Source organism: Gobio gobio, assembly GCF_949357685.1.
Source record: "Gobio gobio genome assembly, chromosome: 8".
NCBI lineage: Eukaryota > Metazoa > Chordata > Actinopteri > Cypriniformes > Gobionidae > Gobio > Gobio gobio.
The window spans coordinates 20,532,640-20,551,798 of record NC_137114.1 but is presented as its reverse complement, the minus strand read 5'-3'; the positions used below and the strand labels follow the sequence as shown (position 1 = coordinate 20,551,798).

The window sequence follows — 19,159 nt, the reverse complement described above, 5'->3', positions numbered from 1 at the left end:
GCCTGAATTAGCCTCAGTATATTGCATGGTATCGTGCCTACATTGGCCCCAATATGAAATGAGAGATTGGAGTTATTTTGTAGGTAAATAATTTTAACTGTGGCTTTAAATAACATGTAAATCCTTTGACCCAGAAACATCCAGAATTTAAGATGGTATATGACATTTTGTTTGACTATTCTGAAGCCACCTGTCCAAACAGCGCAGGAATGACACATAGAAATACAGATGCCAGAGTAACAGTGTAGGTACTGCAATGCACTTTATTAAAGCTTTATGGTACAAATTAAACATCAAAATGCTATTTTACATTTGAGTCATTTTTGCTCATAAAAAACTAAAATAAACACAGTATTAACTTTCAGCTAAAGTTCAGCTAAGTATTTCATTTAAAAAAAGTATTTTAGCACTATACATGACAATTATGTCCATTAATAATTTGAAGTCCAATTCTCCCTATTAAAGGATTAGTTCACCCCGAAATGAAAATGTATTGATAATTTACTCACCCCCATCTTATCCAAGATGTTCATGTCTTTCTTTCTTCAGTCGAAAATAAGTTTCTTGAAGAAAACATTCCAGGATTTTTCATCATATAATGGTTTTCAATCGCAACCAAAATGCTGAAGCGCTTCGATGGGCTTCAGAGGCTCTGTGTGATCCCAGATGAGGAATATGGTCTTATATAGCGAAACGATCGGCCATTTTAAAAAATAAATAAAAATGAATATACTTTTTAACCTAAATTGTTCATCTTGTGCTGCTCTGCGAGGTGCTAAGGATGACGTAATCACGTTGGAAAGACATAGGCAGAAGAACCGCCCCCATGTTTACAAAACGCTCTTGTGAAGACTAATACAAACCCCCTTTAGCAAAAACACACAATTTTCAACTTCAAAATCGTTCAATATCGTTGTTTTATCTTTTTTTTTGCTAAAGGTCATCTGTAATAGTCTTCACACGAGCAAATGACCGATCATTTTGCTAGATAACACCCTATTCCTCACCTGGGATCACGCAGAGCCTCTGAAGCCCATCGAAGCACTTTGAAACTGCATTGATTTGGACCTTCAGCATTTTGGTTGCAATCGAAAACCATTATATGATGAACAATCCTGGAATGTTTTCTTCAAGAAACGTAATTTCCTTTCGACTAAAGAAAGACAGACATGAACATCTTGGATGGCATTAGGGTGAGTAAATTATCAGGAAATGTTCATTTTGGGGTGAACTATTCCTTTAACTAACTATTAACTACAACTTTTGCCTCGATAAAGTCCTAATTACTGCTTATAAATAGTTAGTAAGGTAGTTGTTAAGGCTATGTATTGGGTTAGGCAGAATCATTATTCTGCCTATAAGGCAGTTCACCCAAAAATGAAAGTTCTGTCATCATTTACTCACCCTCAAGTTGTTCCAGACCTGTATGAGTTTCTTTGTTCTGCTGAACACAAAAGATGATATTTTGAAGAATGTTTGTAACCAAGCAGATAGAGCAACCATTGACTACCATAGTAGGGAAAAAAATACTATGGTAGTCAATGGTTGCTCTATCTGCTTTGTTGCAAACATTCTTCAAAATATCATTGTTTGTGTTCAGCAGAACAAAGAAACTCATACAGGTTTGGAACAACTTAAGGGTGAGTAAATGATGACATAATTTTCCTTTTTGGGTGAACTACCCCTTTAATATGTGATTTACAAGTACTAATAAACAGCCAATATCCTAGTAATATGCATGCTAAGCAACTATTAATAGTGAAAATTGGACACTAAACTACAGTGTTTTTATACTTGTACAATGTACACTCTTATAAAAAGGTTCATTACAAAACCCTAGGTTTCTTGACTCGACTTTAAACGTCTCTATATGCCTTTATGTAATGAAAATGTCTTAAATGACTGGATACAATTTTGTGTTTAATGGGTTATTTCAATAGTCATAAAGTATGTATGCAGGCTGCTTAATTTTTTTTTTATTAATTAAATCCATAAAATGATCCAATGATGGTAACCCCTAAAGGGTTCAATGAAGAGCCATGAAGAGACTGAAGCCTATATAGAACTTTTTCTTGTAAGAGGACGCATTATAAAGTATGTAAATACAGTAATATATGCATACATGTTTAGGCTATTAGGCCAGTCTTAAAATGCAACACATGGCATTTTGACATGCTATTTTTATCAGATATTTCCATATAAGTTGAGGTCTGCCGTGTTGCTGTAAACATCCAAATCATCACCCTTGAAATTAAAGATTTTAAAAGAGATACAGAACTCAGATTAGACAGGCAATAACACATATCAGATATGAACATACTATGAATCAAAAGTTAAGAGAGAAAATCTATGTATGATCTACAGGAAAAGAAATCAAACATTTAGCAGTTGACAGAATAAAGTATATACTCACAGAGTAGCATTTGGCCTTACTGAGGTGAATCATGTGGAAAAAAAAGAATGTTTAAATAAATAAATAATATATTGATTAAAGCATTAATCAAATCAATTATTGACAATTGATTTAAGCAAGAAAAATGTCATGAATCTATTCAGAGACCTATATTTAGTTCAAACGCATTGTACCTCTTTGGTGATGGCATAGGAGGTTTGTTGAAAGGCTTGTTTCCTGACACTGTACATACATTGTTTGCCCTGTGAAGATTCAAAAACCTCCATCATACTTGAATAAAAAATAGCTTTATAAAAATTCACCCTGTAGTGAAAGTTGCTCAATACAAAAATACTTAGATATATTGAAGTCACTGTCCACAACATTAATTAAGAGGAATTAACAGGAACAAATATTTTAAATATTCCCTGACAAATGACTTTGGCGTTGATATCACAATAATCTACTGTTTTAGCAAACAAAAACATTTACAAAAACATTTTGTAGCATTAGACCTCCACAATTGTATTAATGATACACTATGTTAAATTAAAATTGATCAAAAATCTTAAAAAAAAATATATATATATCCATATATGTATAATTTAAAAAGAAAAATCAAACCAAACATGCAGATACTTACCTGTTGTCAAAATTCCTATCAATTTGATGCCCTTGACCTCTCCTTTAAAATGCAAAAACAGATATTAATCTTTAGGATCAGCAGAACAAATATTTCCATGTTAAATTACTTTTTTTTCCCCAGGTGTGAAAACATTATATGGTTCCCTAACTAATACAATTGACATAACTAGTACCATAATATTAGTTTTGAGGGCATAATTCATTTTGTTCAGTATGAGCTTTTTATTTTACTCAAAGCAGAAACCAGGCTAATATATTCTTTGCAATGACACAAGCACGATGATGGCCTTAACAGACAGAAGAAGCAGTGCGTGAATACCTTGAAAATCTACTCCAAATAGACCTCCTATATCAAAAAGAGAAACAGAAAAATGCAAATGAGAAAATTTAATCTTGTCTTATTGTCATTTACAGATTAATGTTTGACATTCCTCCCACAACTGTACCGAAAGACAGCGCATTAATTGATAACCACAAGCTAGTAGCCTGACGTCGTCATACTCAATTCTAGTCAGAATTTGAGTCTGATACTGCTACGTTGGGCTGTGATTATGGGGCGTGTCTCAACCGAACCAGGAAAGACCTCAATTGGATAGACCTACAACCAATCAGAGCAACGGAGCGACCAGTCTATGGGAGCGACGCATAACGTTAGTTGTCAAATGTCAACAGGACTCAACAGCACTGTGTTGCCATGTCCGCGGGTTGAATCGACCCCAATTATGTGATATACAGTCCCAGGAATGTGAATTTTAGCAGGCAGCCTTGCCAAAATAACACATATTTTACCCCCCAAATGCCTTTTTTCCCCGGAGAACCCCCCCTGGAAAGCTATTGGGCTTGTTTTTGGCTAGTTTTGAGGAACGTTAGCAATTGGGCGGGTTTCGTTGTAAAAACTTGGCAACCCTGTCTGCCCGCACGCTGGAATAAGTAGCCTAACGTTAGAAGAAAAACATTCTGCCTCAACAACAGTGCTGAATATAAACGTTTATGAAAAAAAAGTGTGGGGACTTTTTCAATAACTAAAGATAAGTAACACACAACAGCTTCTGACTGTTTGAATTTGTCAAATGTAATGATAAAACAACATTTAGTGCTGTATAAGCGACTTTGCTTACAATTAAGCCAAAAAGTTACCAACATTTATACTGTGTTCAAAATACACAAGCAAACAAATTTACAAGCAATATTCTATTGATTCTAGACGTGCTGTTACTTTTCAAAATTACAAACAAGTCGATGTTAAAAGCAAGTAATGGTGTATTTTATGAAAACAACAAAAAGGTTTCTTTTTTTTTTTCATAATTTTTATGGACAGAATTTCTAGGCGCAGCCAAGGGCCGGAGAGTGTCCGGTTTGGGGACCACACAATTTCGTCACTGCTTTTTGCGGATGATGTTGTCGTGTTGGCCTCCTCGAGCCAGGACCTTCAGCGTGCACTGGGACGGTTTGCGGCTGAGTGTGAAGCGGCTGGGATGAGAATCAGCACCTCCAAGTCCGAGGCCATGGTTCTCAGTCGGAAAAGGGTGGCTTGCCCGTTTCAGGTCGGTGGAGAGTTCCTGCCTCAAGTGGAGGAGTTCAGGTATCTTGGGGTCTTGTTCACGAGTGAGGGAAGGATGGAACGGGAGATTGACAGACGGATCGGTACAGCTTCTGCAGTAATGCGGTCGATGTACCGGTCTGTCGTGGTAAAGAAGGAGCTGAGCTGCAAGGCAAAGCTCTCGATTTACCGGTCAATCTACGTTCCTACTCTCACCTATGGTCATGAGCTCTGGGTCATGACCGAAAGGACAAGATCCCGGATACAGGCGGCCGAAATGAGCTTTCTCCGTAGGGTGGCTGGGCGCTCCCTTAGAGATAGGTTGAGGAGCTCAGTCACTCGGGAGGAACTCGGAGTAGAGCCGCTGCTCCTCCACATCGAGAGGAGCCAGCTGAGGTGGCTCGGGCATCTATTTCGGATGCCTCCTGGATGCCTTCCCAGGGAGATGTTCCAGGCACGTCCCACCGGGAGGAGGCCCCGGGGAAGACCTAGGACACGCTGGAGGGACTATGTCTCCCGGCTGGCCTGGGAACGCCTCGGGGTTCCCCCGGAAGAGCTGGAGGAAGTGGCTAGGGAGAGGGAAGTCTGGGTGTCTCTGCTTCGACTGCTGCCCCCGCGACCCGGCCCCGGATAAGCGGAAGATGATGGATGGAACAAAAAGTTTTTGTTTTTGTTGTTCTTGACCCATGTAACCTCCTTATAAACTGTTTTAAAACGATAGTTCACCCAAGAATGAAAATTACCCCATGATTTACTCACCCTCAAGCCATAGGTGTATGACATTCTTCTTTCAGACGAATACAATCAGTCATATTAAAAATGTCCTGGCTCTTCCAAGCTTTATAATGGCAGTAAATGGCTGCCCAAAATTTAAAGCCAAAAAAAGTGCATCCATCCATTATAAAAATGCTCCGCACGGCACCAAGGGGTTAATAAAGGCCTTCTGAAGTGAATTGATGGGTTTGAGTTAGAAAAATATCCATATTTAACATGTTATAAAGTGAAATATCTAGCTTCCGGCGGACCGCTTTCCATAATCAACTTACAAAAACTGGCACAGCGATGAAGTCGATTGTAGCGTTATGAACTGCGCAAGGCGTTATACTTTATTTGTTGAATATGGAAGGTGGTCAGCCGGAAGCTAGATATTTTACATTATAAAGTTTTAAATATGGATATTTTTCTTACACAAGCCCATCGATGTGGATTACTTGTATAATGGATGGATGCACTTTTTTGGGCTTTACATTTTGGGCTGCCATTCACTTTCATTATAAAGCTTGGAAGAACCAGGACATTTTTTAATAGAACTCCGACTGTATTTGTCTGAAAGAAGAATGTCATACACCTAGGATTGCTTTAGGGTGAGTAAATTATGGTATACATTTTGGGTGAATTATCCCTTTAAGATTTTCATGTAGGTCTAACAGTAATATAATCAAATGTAAAATAACACTCTATAGTAGTGTTGTCAAAAGTACAGACCGCCATACCAAATCGGTACTGAAATGTAAAAAATGTGACGCTTTGAGCGCTGTTGGGCGGAATCGTCAACAGGTCCGATTGCCCATTGTGCTCACACGCTCATCAACTATGTCTATGATTGGCTACAATGACCAGCGCTTCAAAAACATGTTATAAATATACATCAATGACGCTTTTCACAGAGCGCTTACACAGATACACACAGGAGCGTTTGAATGCAGGTGCCTATCAGCCTACTGGTCCGCTGGTCGATGCCTGCTTGTGCTTTCAAATCCTCCCGTGTCTTGATCATTGTAGCCAATCACAGACACATCCGATGAGCATGTGAGCACAATGGCCAGTCAGAGGTGTTTACGATTCCGCCCAACAGCGCTCAAAGTGGCACATTTTTTAAATTTCAGTACCGACTTGGTATCGCGGTTGGTACTTTTGACAACACTACTCTATCTTCACTTTATAAATGAAATAATCATTATTAAAGTCTCCCTGTTGTGAAAATCAGGTTTTTAATGTTGTTTATATGTCTGTGTGGTGTTTTTTATTAGACTGGGTAAACCCAGCCTGATCTGCCTACGATTTGATTTGGCCCTGCAGCTCAGGCTGGAAACCTGTACATTGATTTAACATTGATTTTGTGGTCTGATTGGTTGAAGGACTATCCAATTGCATACAGAGTCATTTGATTTATGCTCGTTGATCACGCCTCTTGTGCAGGAGAAAATACAAAGCAGACTTCCCAGACCAATGTTGAATCTTTAAAGATTGAGCTTGGTCTGGTGATAGCCAGACACGTTTTTTATACAAACCATGTGCAAATTCACCAGTCAAACACCATTGCTGAGTATTTTCTCATTAAAACTGCAGTGAACCAAAGACACTCGTCCTTGTTCTCTACGTCACAAATATATCCTAACCAGTCACATAAATATGTGGGTGAGCTTTAGCATATCATTAACTATGATGCGAGTCTCAAGAGAAGCCAAGTTATCCCACTAAATTTTTCTGTTGATATGAAAAATCAGGTACATTTAGAAATATAGCGGGTGAATTATGTATATGATGTATATTATGATGGTATGATACACAATATGCCTTTCTCCATTGACATTGTTCAAGCATTTCTAAGGATGCTGGCTTTTAGAAGCCAGACTGAGATGGTGAACGGGAACATGGTTTGTGTAACATTAGCAACACATTATTAGCTGTTTGATAATGTATTGAAGCCAAAGGCTAATCATATAAATTACCATTATGTATCTGAAGTTGTAGAGAGAGCGATGCATAAAACGCATTACCATTCTGATACATCGACTTCCACTTCTTCTTCTAAACTTAAAACACATTTTTTGCTAAATCTGCATTTGTATTGTTTTACTACTTACACATTTATTTGAAGAATATATAATTATATTATTTACAATACACAGTGTGGTTTTTAATAACATTTTTAGGGAGGGACAACCCTCAGATACGAGGTAGTTTGTGATGTCACAATGGTGTTGACTGATGAATTTGCACATGGTTTGTCTTAAAGCATATTAAAAAACACCACATATTAAAAAACAACATCATAACCTTGATTTTTACCACAGGGGGACTTTTAGAAATCTCGAACATGTGCTTATTATACATTTTAAGTTTAAAAATAATCCATGTAAGAAAATAATGGGAAAACAGAAATAAATAATACAAAGAGTTACATACTAGCAAAACACTGCAACATTATTTTAAAAGTATAATTCCAAACTGCTTTAAGCAATACCATGTATATGGCTGAGGAGATTATAACAAATCAAAATTACCATTCATGACCTCGAATGCAAACATTATCCATTAAAGACATAATTGATAACTGAAAGTAAACAAGTGTATCTGGAACTATTTTATATTTGATCATTTATAAATCATTAAAATGGATTATGAGCATGCGCATTGAAAAAGCAAAATGCATGACTAGTAATTATAAAAATTATATAAATGTAACTATAACTGTTCTTATAATGCAGTATAGTTCTTAATGAGTCTTTATAAAAATATTTATAGAATAATGATACTTAAGTAAATAAATAAGTATAAATGGGGCTATAAATTATTATAAGCCTGGACTTCATAGAGAGTGTTACCAACAACTCTATACCATAACTAAAATCCAAAGTATATAATATATTTCCACTAGAGGATTTGTTTTGTCCTGGTTTTGCAGAAGAGGGCATTAGAAGGCGTTGTGTACTTGCCTCTGCTCTCTGCCACCTGGACCACTGCTGCCTTCACCTGAACGAAATCTGGTGATCACACACACACACACACACACACACACACACACACACACACACACACACACACACACACACACACACACACACACACACACACACACACACACACACACACACACACACACACACACACACACACACACACACACACACACACACGCACACACAGAGAGAGAAAGAAGAAAGTCAAGGATTTAATTCAGTTCATGCATTACTGAGGGAGGCTGATTAATTAATTATTAAATAGACTCAAAAATAAGTACCTGCGAGACATTCTTGATAGTTGACTCCATACTCTAAAAAGCATTTAACACATGAGATTATCATTCTTAGTAAAACAATTATGACTTTTTACTTTCAATTACATTGTTTATTTATGGGCTCATATTGTTACATTTTAACATATTCTAATTAGTAACAGTAATATTACACTGGAAACAGATCTTTGTGCAGCAGGTTCTAAAACTTCTTTTATCAGCTGATCTTTCATCAGCAGGAAGCATCTTTAAACACAATGTACTTCCTCTCTCTACCCCAGTCAAGACACAGTTTCATCTCTATTTATTTATTTTTCAGAAAAGGAAAACCAAAATATTTACTAAGTAGTCTAATATTTTGTAGAGGGGGGTGAAAATGGGAAAAGGCTTCCATGTTCAAGTTTCTTGTCCTTATTTTTTATTTCCTGTTTGCCTTGTGCTTCCCTTGTTTGTGTCATGTGATCCTGCCATGTGCTCTATGTTGTCATGCTCTTATTGGTTTATTGTTTGATTGTTCACATGTGTTCCTTGTTAGTCATTAGTCTGAGTATTTAACCCCTCATGTTTGCCATGTGTCTTTGTCAAGTATTGAGTACTGTTAGTGTAAACCTCTGTTGGTGAGTTTATTTATGTCAAGTCCAGGTTTATGTTGATTTCAAGTTTAGTTCAAGTCATGTTCAGTAGTGATGGGCAGACCGAGGCTTCGTGAAGCACTGAAGCAGTTGAAGCAAATGTGCCATATTGTTTCGAAGCTTCGAATCAATCTGACACCCGTCTCTTTATCGATCATGATGGCGCCGTGGATGGCAGCCTCTGTGCTGAGCTCCCCAGTTGTTGTTGTGTTTTTGTTAGTTTTACCTGTTTTTTTGTTTTGGAAACATGATCTGTTTTACCAGGGATGAACTGCTGAGCATTCGGCAGAACGCACCTCAGAATCTCAAACCGGTTTTCAATTATTTGGACGTTTTGCTGAACGTTGTAGTTAGTGGAGTGGCTGCACTGTTCAAACGCTTCAGGACGCGCAGACGGGGCAAGCGGGCCGGCGCACTTGTGAAGCTTCGACAGCGCGGATTTCGGACGGCGATGCCTAGTATACATCTGGCGAACCTCCGCTCTCTTCCGCACAAAACGGACGAACTTCTTCTGCTCTCCCGAACTAATAAGGATTTTTCAAACTCTGCTGCTCTGTGTTTCGCGGAAACCTGGCTGAATGACGCGATATCGGACAGCGCGCTTCATCTGCCGGGTTATCAGCTGTTTAGAGCGGATCGCGACACAGAATCAACGGGGAAATCGCGTGTGCGGCGGGACATGCTTTTACATCAACGAAAGGTGGTGTAGAGATGTAACAGTATTAACGAAAATGTGCTGTACTGATCTAGAAGCGTTTTTCATTAACTGCAAGCCGTTCTATTCGCCACAAGAGTTCTGCTCGTTCATTCTCGTAAGCATCTACATCCCACCACAAGCGCACGTGAACCAGGCGTTACAGAAACTTGCCGATCAGATTACAGAGACCGAACAAAAGCACCCGGACTCTGTCTTAATCATTCTTGGAGATTTTAACAAAGCAAATCTCTCCAATGAACTGCCAAAATACAGACAGCATGTTACTTGTCCCACCAGAGAAAGTAATATACTGGACCATTGTTACACAGTAATAAGGAATGCATATCACTCTGTCCCACGGGCAGCTTTGGGGCTCTCTGATCACTGCCTATTTCATCTCATACCAACCTACAGGCAAAAACTTAAATCTGCTAAACCTGTAGCAAAGCCTGTAAAGAGATGGACCACTGAAACAGAGCGGGCTTTACAAGCCTGTTTCGATTGGTCTGATTGGAGTGTTTTTGAAGCTGCTGCCACCGACCTGGATGAGCTTACAGATACTGTTACTTCATATATCAGTTTCTGTGAAGATATGTGCATTCCTACCAGGACTCATCTAACTTACAACAATGACAAAACGTGGTTCACTGCAAAACTCAGACAGCTCCGTCAGGCCAAAGAAGATTCCTACAGGAATGGGGACAGAGTCTTGTATAAACAGGCCAAATACACACTAAAAAAGGAGATAAAATTGGCAAAGAGGAACTATTCCGAAATACTAAGGAACCAGTTCTATTCCAACGACTCCTCATCAGTGTGGAAAGGTCTGAAAGCCATCACCAACTACAAGTCACCATCCCTCAGCACTGTGGTGAATCAACAACTGGCAGACGAACTGAACGAGTTCTATTGCAGGTTTGAAAGAACACCATTAACACCAACAACCCCCCTCTCCCCCACTCCTCCACTTCAGATCAGTGAAGATGACGTGCGCCAGGTCTTCAGGAAGAACAAAAGGAAAAAAGCACCAGGCCCAGATGGTGTAACACCAGCCTGTCTGAAAACCTGTGCTGATCAGCTGGCCCCCATCTTTTCACAGATCTTCAATAGATCTCTGGAGTTGTGCGAGGTTCCCTCCTGCTTCAAACGCTCCACCATCATCCCGGTTCCAAAGAACTCCAAGACAACAGGACTTAATGACTACAGACCTGTGGCACTAACGTCTGTCGTCATGAAGTCATTCGAAAAACTGGTTCTGGCTTATCTGAAGGACATCACCGGACCCTTACTGGGCCCCCTGCAGTTTGCTTACAGAGCAAACAGGTCTGTGGATGATGCAGTAAACATGGGTCTGCACTTCATCCTGCAACATCTGGATAAACCAGGGACTAATGTAAGGATCCTGTTTGTGGACTTCAGCTCGGCTTTCAACACTATCATCCCAAACCTCCTCCTGCCCAAACTAACTCAGCTCTCCGTGCCCACCTCTGTCTGTCAAAGGATCACCAGCTTCCTGACAGACCGGCAGCAGCTTGTGAGGCTGGGTAAATTCTCATCCAGCACCCCCACCATCAGCACTGGAGCTCCTCAAGGCTGTGTTCTCTCCCCACTGCTCTTCTCCTTCTATACCAACGACTGCACCTCTAAAGACCCCTCTGTCAAGCTCCTGAAGTTTGCGGACGACACCACAGTCATCGGCCTCATCCGGGACGGTGACGAGTCTGCTTACAGACAGGAGGCTAAAGAGCTGGCTGTCTGGTGTAGTCAGAACAACTTGGAGCTTAACACGCTCAAAACAATGGAGATGATCGTGGACTTCAGGAGAAACCCCCCTGCTCTCCCCCCACTCACCATCATGGACAGCACTGTAAAAACAGTGGAGTCATTCAGGTTCCTGGGCACCACCATCTCTCAGGACCTGAAGTGGGACATTCACATTGCCTCCATTGGGAAAAAAGCCCAACAGAGGTTGTACTTCCTCCGCCGACTGAGGAAGTTCAATCTGCCACAGGAACTGCTGAAACGGTTTTATTCTGCCATCATTGAATCCATCCTATGCACTTCAATTACCGTCTGGTACAGCTCAGCTACCAGATCTGACCTCAGGAGACTACAGAGGGTAGTGCGGTCTGCTGAGCGAATCACTGGTACAACCCTACCTACTCTCCAAGATCTGTACTTATCCAGAGTACGTAAAAGGGCTGGAAAAATCACTCTGGACCCCTCTCATCCAGCACACTCCCTCTTCGAACTGTTGCCATCTGGTCGACGCTACAGAGCCCTGAGCACCAGAACGACCAGGCACAGGAACAGTTTTTACCCTCAGGCAATCCATCTCATGAACACTTCACAATAAACGAGAAACACACACACACACACACACACACACACACACACACACACACACACACACACACACACACACACACACACACACACACACACACACACACACACACACACACACACACACAATTGTACATTACTTTTATTCACTTATTTTTAACACACTTATTTACATTTCTACACTCTAAAAAAAAAAAGGTTCTATATGGCACCAAAAATAGTTCTTGGCTCGTAATCATAGGGGAACCTTTTTTAGTGCTATATAGCACCATTTTTGGTGCTTCAGTGGTTCTTCAGCGGTTCTTCAGAAGTTCTTCACCGGTTCTTCAGAGGTTCTTCACTGGTTCTTTGACTAAGGTGCTATATAGCACCTCTGAAGAACCACTGAGGCACCAAAATTGGTGCTATATAGCACTAAAAAAGGTTCCCTTATGATTACGAGACTTTTTTTTTAGAGTGTAATTTAAACCTAAAATACGTGTACATAGTATGTTGCTTATATAATTTATTTTTAATTTTTATATTGGGTCTATGCTATTTTGCACATTGTCTGTATATTTGTATATTGTGTTATTTTTATTTTTTATTTTTATTATCTGTGTCTTGTCACTGTCATTCTGTGCACTGTGGAGCTTCTGTCACTGCAACAAATTCCTAGTTTGTGTAAACATACCTGGCAATAAAGCTCATTCTGATTCTGATTCTCTACGGCGCCATCTAGTGGTTATTTGCATGTGTTGATCTGAAATACCTTGACAATGATCCATGTAAAAAAAATTGTTTTTAACATCTGTCTGACAACTACATGATCTTGGTTTTGTAACCTGTAGCCTCGTCATTGTAAAGAACTATATATATTTTGTTTGTTATACAAAATGAACATTAATAAAATAAATAAAGCCACAATGTGTCACATTTGTCACAAAACATTTTTATTCAAAAATATGAATTGCTCTGCTGTAGAAGGACTCAGCCGACTTCTTTTTTTACATATAATTTCTCCAGCCTTTGAAAGAATCCTCTCACAAGGGACACTTGTTGCTGGCATGCACAAATATTTTTGGATGATGTAAATACATGGATGATGTATTGTTGCAGAAGGCTAGCTGCCTATCACAATAAATTACACACATCTCACTTTATTTGGTGCATCCAAATGGAAATGCTCCCACACCACAGATGTACGGCATCTCTTGCGTGGAGCCTCCATTTTTATATATTCTATTAATATATCTATCTATATATCACCTATGAATCTATATCTATATAATTCTATATATCTAACTTATGCTGTGCTATCTATCTGTCACTATCTAACTTAGCCTATATGAATGTGTCACTATATCTATCCTAACTATATGTCACTGTCTATACCTATCAGTCAACATATCTAATTTAAATCTAGCCTAAATATAACTAACCAAAGCGCACTATAAATCTCACTGCTATCACAAAATCACTGCTATCACAAAATCTCTCTCCTCTCACAAAAACCCACGAGGTGAAGATGGATTTTCTTCACTTTTAAACTGTGGGTGAATTAGGTTTATACAGATGTGTGACTGTGTGGTTTGTTCCCGCCCCCTTTAATCAATGCAGTTTCGGCAGGCGCCACCTGATGAAACACTTCGAAGCTTCATTTAGCCATAGTCACGTGACATGGGTGTTTCGAATCACAGTTCGGAGCAGTGTTTTGAAACATCTGCGCTTCGGGATCTCGGCAAAGCACCGAAACGTCTGTTTCGTGTCTGCCATCCCTACTGTTCAGTCTAGTTAAGTCAAGTAGGGCTGTATCTGTTCACATTAGGATTGTAAATAAATTGCACATGGGTTCATCACCAAGTTTGCCTCCAGTCGATCGTTACAGTTATAAAGTCAGAATTGCATGATATTAAGTCAGAATTGAGGTGGAAACAAGCTTCCAGAGATATGCGGATCCCAATGTGACTGTTCACCTTGTTGAATTTGACCCATTTCCAATGGTTGAAAACCAAATGTGGGGCACTTTGCATACAGCTTATTGTATTTCAAGAAGAATCTCTGAAGAACAAATAATATTGAACAGAAAACCCAGAAAAGAACCATACCGCCATCCAAACGGTATGCTAATTGTCAATCATCTTTGGTCCTTAGTGGTCCTGACAGAAATATATTATGCTAAAAGTTTGTTTTATCAGCTTTTTAGTATACACTACACTACTAAAGATAACTCAAAAGTCACAATTCACAGACAGAGACTACAATGTTCCCTGGTAGAATTGCTGTTACTCACCCATTGTCATTTCTGTACTGGAGCTCTGTAATGCGCTTCCTAGGAAAGATTTAAGTGATTTAAAACAAAATATTACTGAAATATACCAGAACGTCGTAATGCAGTGTTTCTCAAATCCAGTCCTCAGGACCTAACACCCAGAATGCTTTAAATATCTCACTAATTAAAACTCACCGATACCCCTTTTCCACCAAGGCAGTGCTAGAGCTAATTCAGAGCCAGAGCTAGTCCCAGTTCATAGTTGGTTCGACTGAGGAGCCTTCTAAGAACCGTTTGCTTTTCCACGGGCTGAGAGCCACAACAGAGCCAGGTCTTACGTCACTGTTTACGTCTCATCTCTCTCAGCAACGCTAGCGAGGCAGCGGCAATGTTGCCAAGTATGTGGTTTTGCCGCGGGCTGTTTTTTCATGTCCGCGGGATGAAGCGACCCCAATTATGTGATATTTAGCCCCATATTGCGAATTTTAGTAGGCAACCATGCCAAAAAACACATATTTTACCCCCAAATGTGATTTTTACTGGGGAATCCCCCGCTGGAACGCGATTGGGCTTGTTTTGAGTAGCAATTGGGGGGGTTTGTTGTGAAAACCTGGCAACCCTGGGCAGTGGGAAACACACACACACACACACACCAGGCTTGTTCGAGATGCATCGTCACTGCGCAGACCGATCCACATATGATATAAAAAAAACGCATGAGTGAATCAAAAGCATAAGGAGTCATATGCTCTCGCTGGACTCGTTATCATACGGCGATCGGTCTCTGCACAGCACCGCTGCGAACAAGCCTTCCATCAACAATGCAAACGTTGCGTTACTATTCATTCACATGGCTTTACGATCCTACATCGGCATCAAAACACAACGCAAACACAGCGAATCCAACGCATTCATGTAGTTCGCCGTAATTTGTATAGACGGAGATTACAAACGAACAGCAGCTGTTAGCTCCATTAGCTGCTATTTCAAACATGGCGGATCTCAAGTTTGTGTTCGTCTTGTTGACCCCGCCCCCAGCGCCTGACGTAATTGGTTCTTACTTCTAGCCCTGTTCTAGCCCAGCAATGTTTTGGTGCTACTTAAGAACCACTTTTCCTGGCTCGGAGCTAGGGCTTTGTGTGTGGAAACACAAAGAACCGATTTGAAACTAGGCTCTGGCTCCGATCTAGCTCTGGCTCTGCTTTGGTGGAAAAGGGGTATCATTTAACTCATCAGCTTCTTAGTGTATTAAACAATGAGACATCTCATTCTGGCATGTGGGTCCCCAGCAGTTGAGTAACACTGTCATAATGCACTCTCAAATGCTCACATACAGTATAAGTGCAGTGTTTAAAAGAATAAGAAAAAGTCCTGCTCCAATTTGTAAATGAAAAGCATTTTCTGGGTGCATAGATTCAGTTTACAAAGCATGAAAAAAGAAACTGCACACCAAACAAATCCAAAGTTCAAGATCAACTTAAAATTAAAATCATATAAAGTGACAACTCTACACCAAAGAGCACTAACAAAAAAAAAATGAGTTTCAGTTCATCTTGGTAACTTTATTTTAGGCTTAATTTCTCACTATTAACTAGTTGCTTATTAGCATGCATATACGTAGGATATTGACTGTTTATTAGCACTTATAAAGCACATATTAATGCCATATTCTGCATGACCTTATTCTACATCCCTTAATCCTACCCAATACCTAAACTTAAACGCTACAATAACTACCTTTCTAGTAAATTCAGAGTTGATTGAGGCAAAAGTCGTAGTTGATAGTGAATATGTGTTCCCCATACTAAAGTGTTACCGGTCTATCTTCAGTGCTTAAATCTTAAGAACATTAAACAACTGCTTCTTTTGTCACTTAATATGAGAATCATCAGCAAAATTTTACTTTTCAATGGATCTTGAACTTTGAATTTCTTTGATGTGTGGTTTTCATTTTTGTGTATGTTTTAAAAGAAAACAATTATACATCAAATTAAGGAATTTACACAAATATCAGATGTTTTTATGAAAGCATTCCTTAATATTAGTCAGTGATAATTATGTTAAAATCAGATCCAGACTCACTTGTATCTCTTGACAACGAAGAAACATAGTATTCCAACCAAAAGAGCGGCTCCAAGACCAGATATGGTTGGTATGAGGATGTGGCTGAGATTTGCTTGTTCTGGTAACATAAATACTTAATTACTTAAAATGATCACTTATAACAATATTTACACAAAACAGTTTTATTGTTATACTTTTCACAAAGATTGAGTGAGTGGCTTCCATTTCGCCCAGGACGCTCCCATGGTACTTGACTGTGCATGTGACAGAGCCGTGATCATCCTCTTGCGTTGGGGTGAAGGTAAGATGAGACTCTGCTTCCCATGTTCCATGTCCAATGTCCTTGTAGCTCATGATGATTTTTCCAGTATGGCTCCAGCTGAGAGTGGGCTGATGGGACGGACAGGTGTGCCGGACAGAGCATTTGAAGACTGTGGGTTGACCCTCTTGCACAGAATTCTCACCCAGCAGCTCAGGTTTTGATGCTTTCTCTATACATATATTTTAAATGACAAAGGATATTGGTAAATAAAAGAAAAAAAAACGTCACAAAATTTTTTTTTGCCTGTGTTCTTGTTTTGGACCCTATTAAGTTGTAGTAATTACAGGTTGACAGCTCAAAAGCAAACTTACCAATCATCTTAATTGTCACGCAGTTTTCCACAAAGGTGTGCTTGAGTGTTGTTTTAGACGTCTCTAATTCCACCCTGAAACAATACGGGCCGTTGTCGTGGTCTTTGATTTCATCAATCTCCAAGGAGCAGTTTAAACCACCCAGTGACCCAACCAGATTTGTACGACCCTTGAAATTGTCTAGAACCTTTGTAGGATCATTGTGGTAGATGAAATTGTCCCATTTGTCCTTCATGTGCCACATGCCTTTAATACGACTGGAGGGCTGTACTCCAACAGGGTATTTGAATGAACAGGGCAACACGACACAAGATGAGACCAGAGCCTCCATTGCAGAGTCTATGTGCACCTTCCAAACATCACCAAACTCGACAGCACAAAGAACTGGAAAATAATAATAATAAAATCAGTGAAAGATAATAAACTTAAAAAACATATACTTAAATTCTTAATATAAATATTTTTTTGAAAAGTAATCACACAAAAATGTTTAATCATACCGTGAAGCCAGAAGAGAAGAACTCCTGCCCGTACACCCATGCTGGACTGGACTCTAGAAACTAAAGAGGCACAGAAATTGATAAAAAAAAATATTACTGATTACTTTGCGCAAACAACATCTTTATCTAGGGCACTGGACAGGCTTCAATTACCGTGATCATATATATATATATATATATATATATATATATATATATATATATATATATATATATATATATATATCAACCTGACAGTATAACAATTTGGAGGAAAAAAAAAAAAAATTTATATTGATGCAAGTAGAATCAGTAGACAGGGTTGTTGGAAAATGATATTGTTGATAAAGAAATAACAAATTGAATCAATTATTTTTTTTGTAAGCAAATACAAAGAGAATATAAAATTTCATAAGTCAGAGAGTAAAGACAGAAGAGAAGCATGTACAAGTCTTCCATCAAACATCATTTGCCTGTGCTTAATAAGTCACAAAGCAATATTGTACATGCAGAAAAAAAGTTAAAGATAGATTTGGGCCTCGCTTAGGAGTTTTTTTTTTATTATTATTATTATTTTATTATTGAGGTTAATACAAAGACCTGTTTCAGTTCTCTAGACATGTTTTCTCTAGAATTTATATTTTAAGCGCAAAAAGACCTTTACATCTGCAAAACCAACCAACCCTAAACCAAACCAAACCCTAATCCTATAGTAAGTACAGTTACTTAGTTACTTAATATTACTCAGTAGCTAAATTTATAATTATAAAGACACCTTAGTGTAACCAAAAATAATAATAATGTGATTCATATGCTTCTAATATGAATCATACACTAAATCATACACATCAAAACATCCTGCAATAATTAATCAAATATGATCATATTATCATATTATGCTTATAATCAGGAAAAAAAATTTCATTCATATAATATTATTTATATTACTTATATAAAAGAGAAAGGGAACCTACCTTATTTTTCAGAGTGTGACTGGTGTGCCTTAACTGACTGAATGACTGACTGAATTCAAACCAGAGATATAAACTGCCTAAACAAAACAGGAAGTATATTTTGGCCCGCAGATATCTGAGAATTCAGACCTTTATTTCATTTCTCGTTTTCTCATGCATCCCTTGAGGACGCTGAGCATCCAAGCGAAGTTCATACCTATACGAGAATTGATGAAGTTTATTATTTGATTAAAAACAAACAGACACATTCATATCTAGGTGGGTTGACAAACTAAGCAGAATTTCTATTCTTAGGGAATCCAGCTGCTTTACTAGACCTATGGAAAAGATATCCATTGTATCTGGTAGGCCTATCTAAAACCAGTCACCACTGAATTTTCTCTGACATCCAAAACCAATCATCAGGGGCGGATTTAGTGATTTTAGTTTTAATATTTTAATATGAATACTGCATGTCTCTGTGTGAATAAATTGTGAAGGCGAGTGTC

At 38.8% G+C, this 19,159-nt stretch overlaps 1 protein-coding gene across 2 annotated transcripts; it reads right to left on the bottom strand.

Annotated features, from left to right (window-relative positions):
* Positions 1 to 244: 244 nt before the first annotated feature.
* LOC307130252 (myelin-associated glycoprotein-like) lies at positions 245 to 18,718 on the bottom strand. 2 transcript variants are annotated; one of them, XM_079823227.1, is made up of 13 exons: positions 18,672 to 18,714; positions 17,719 to 17,778; positions 17,219 to 17,602; positions 16,780 to 17,076; positions 16,604 to 16,703; positions 14,543 to 14,581; positions 8,602 to 8,634; positions 8,297 to 8,344; positions 3,357 to 3,383; positions 3,036 to 3,077; positions 2,587 to 2,655; positions 2,414 to 2,432; positions 247 to 2,244 (listed from the first exon to the last, which is right to left on the bottom strand). In XM_079823227.1, the coding sequence occupies exons 2-13, from the start codon at positions 17,756 to 17,758 to the stop codon at positions 2,185 to 2,187; spliced, it is 1,158 nt and encodes a 385-aa protein (XP_079679353.1). In that variant the 5' UTR covers positions 17,759 to 17,778; positions 18,672 to 18,714; the 3' UTR covers positions 247 to 2,184. The 2 variants fall into 2 exon arrangements, 1 of the variants encoding a protein (XP_079679353.1); XR_013817026.1 differs by lacking the exon at positions 3,357 to 3,383 and having other exon boundaries at positions 245 to 2,244; positions 3,036 to 3,104; positions 8,293 to 8,344; positions 18,672 to 18,718.
* Positions 18,719 to 19,159: the final 441 nt, after the last annotated feature.

Excerpts from the sequence above, each read along its gene's own strand:
- LOC307130252 (XM_079823227.1), bottom strand. The coding sequence starts at position 17,758 with ATGGGTGTACGGGCAGGAGTTCTTCTCTTCTGGCTTCACG. Across the intron at positions 17,603-17,718 it reads TCTTCTCTTCTGGCTTCACG|TTCTTTGTGCTGTCGAGTTT; the intron begins GTATGATTAAAC and ends ATTATTTTCCAG. Across the intron at positions 16,704-16,779 it reads TCACTCAATCTTTGTGAAAA|AACAAGCAAATCTCAGCCAC; the intron begins GTATAACAATAA and ends TTATGTTACCAG.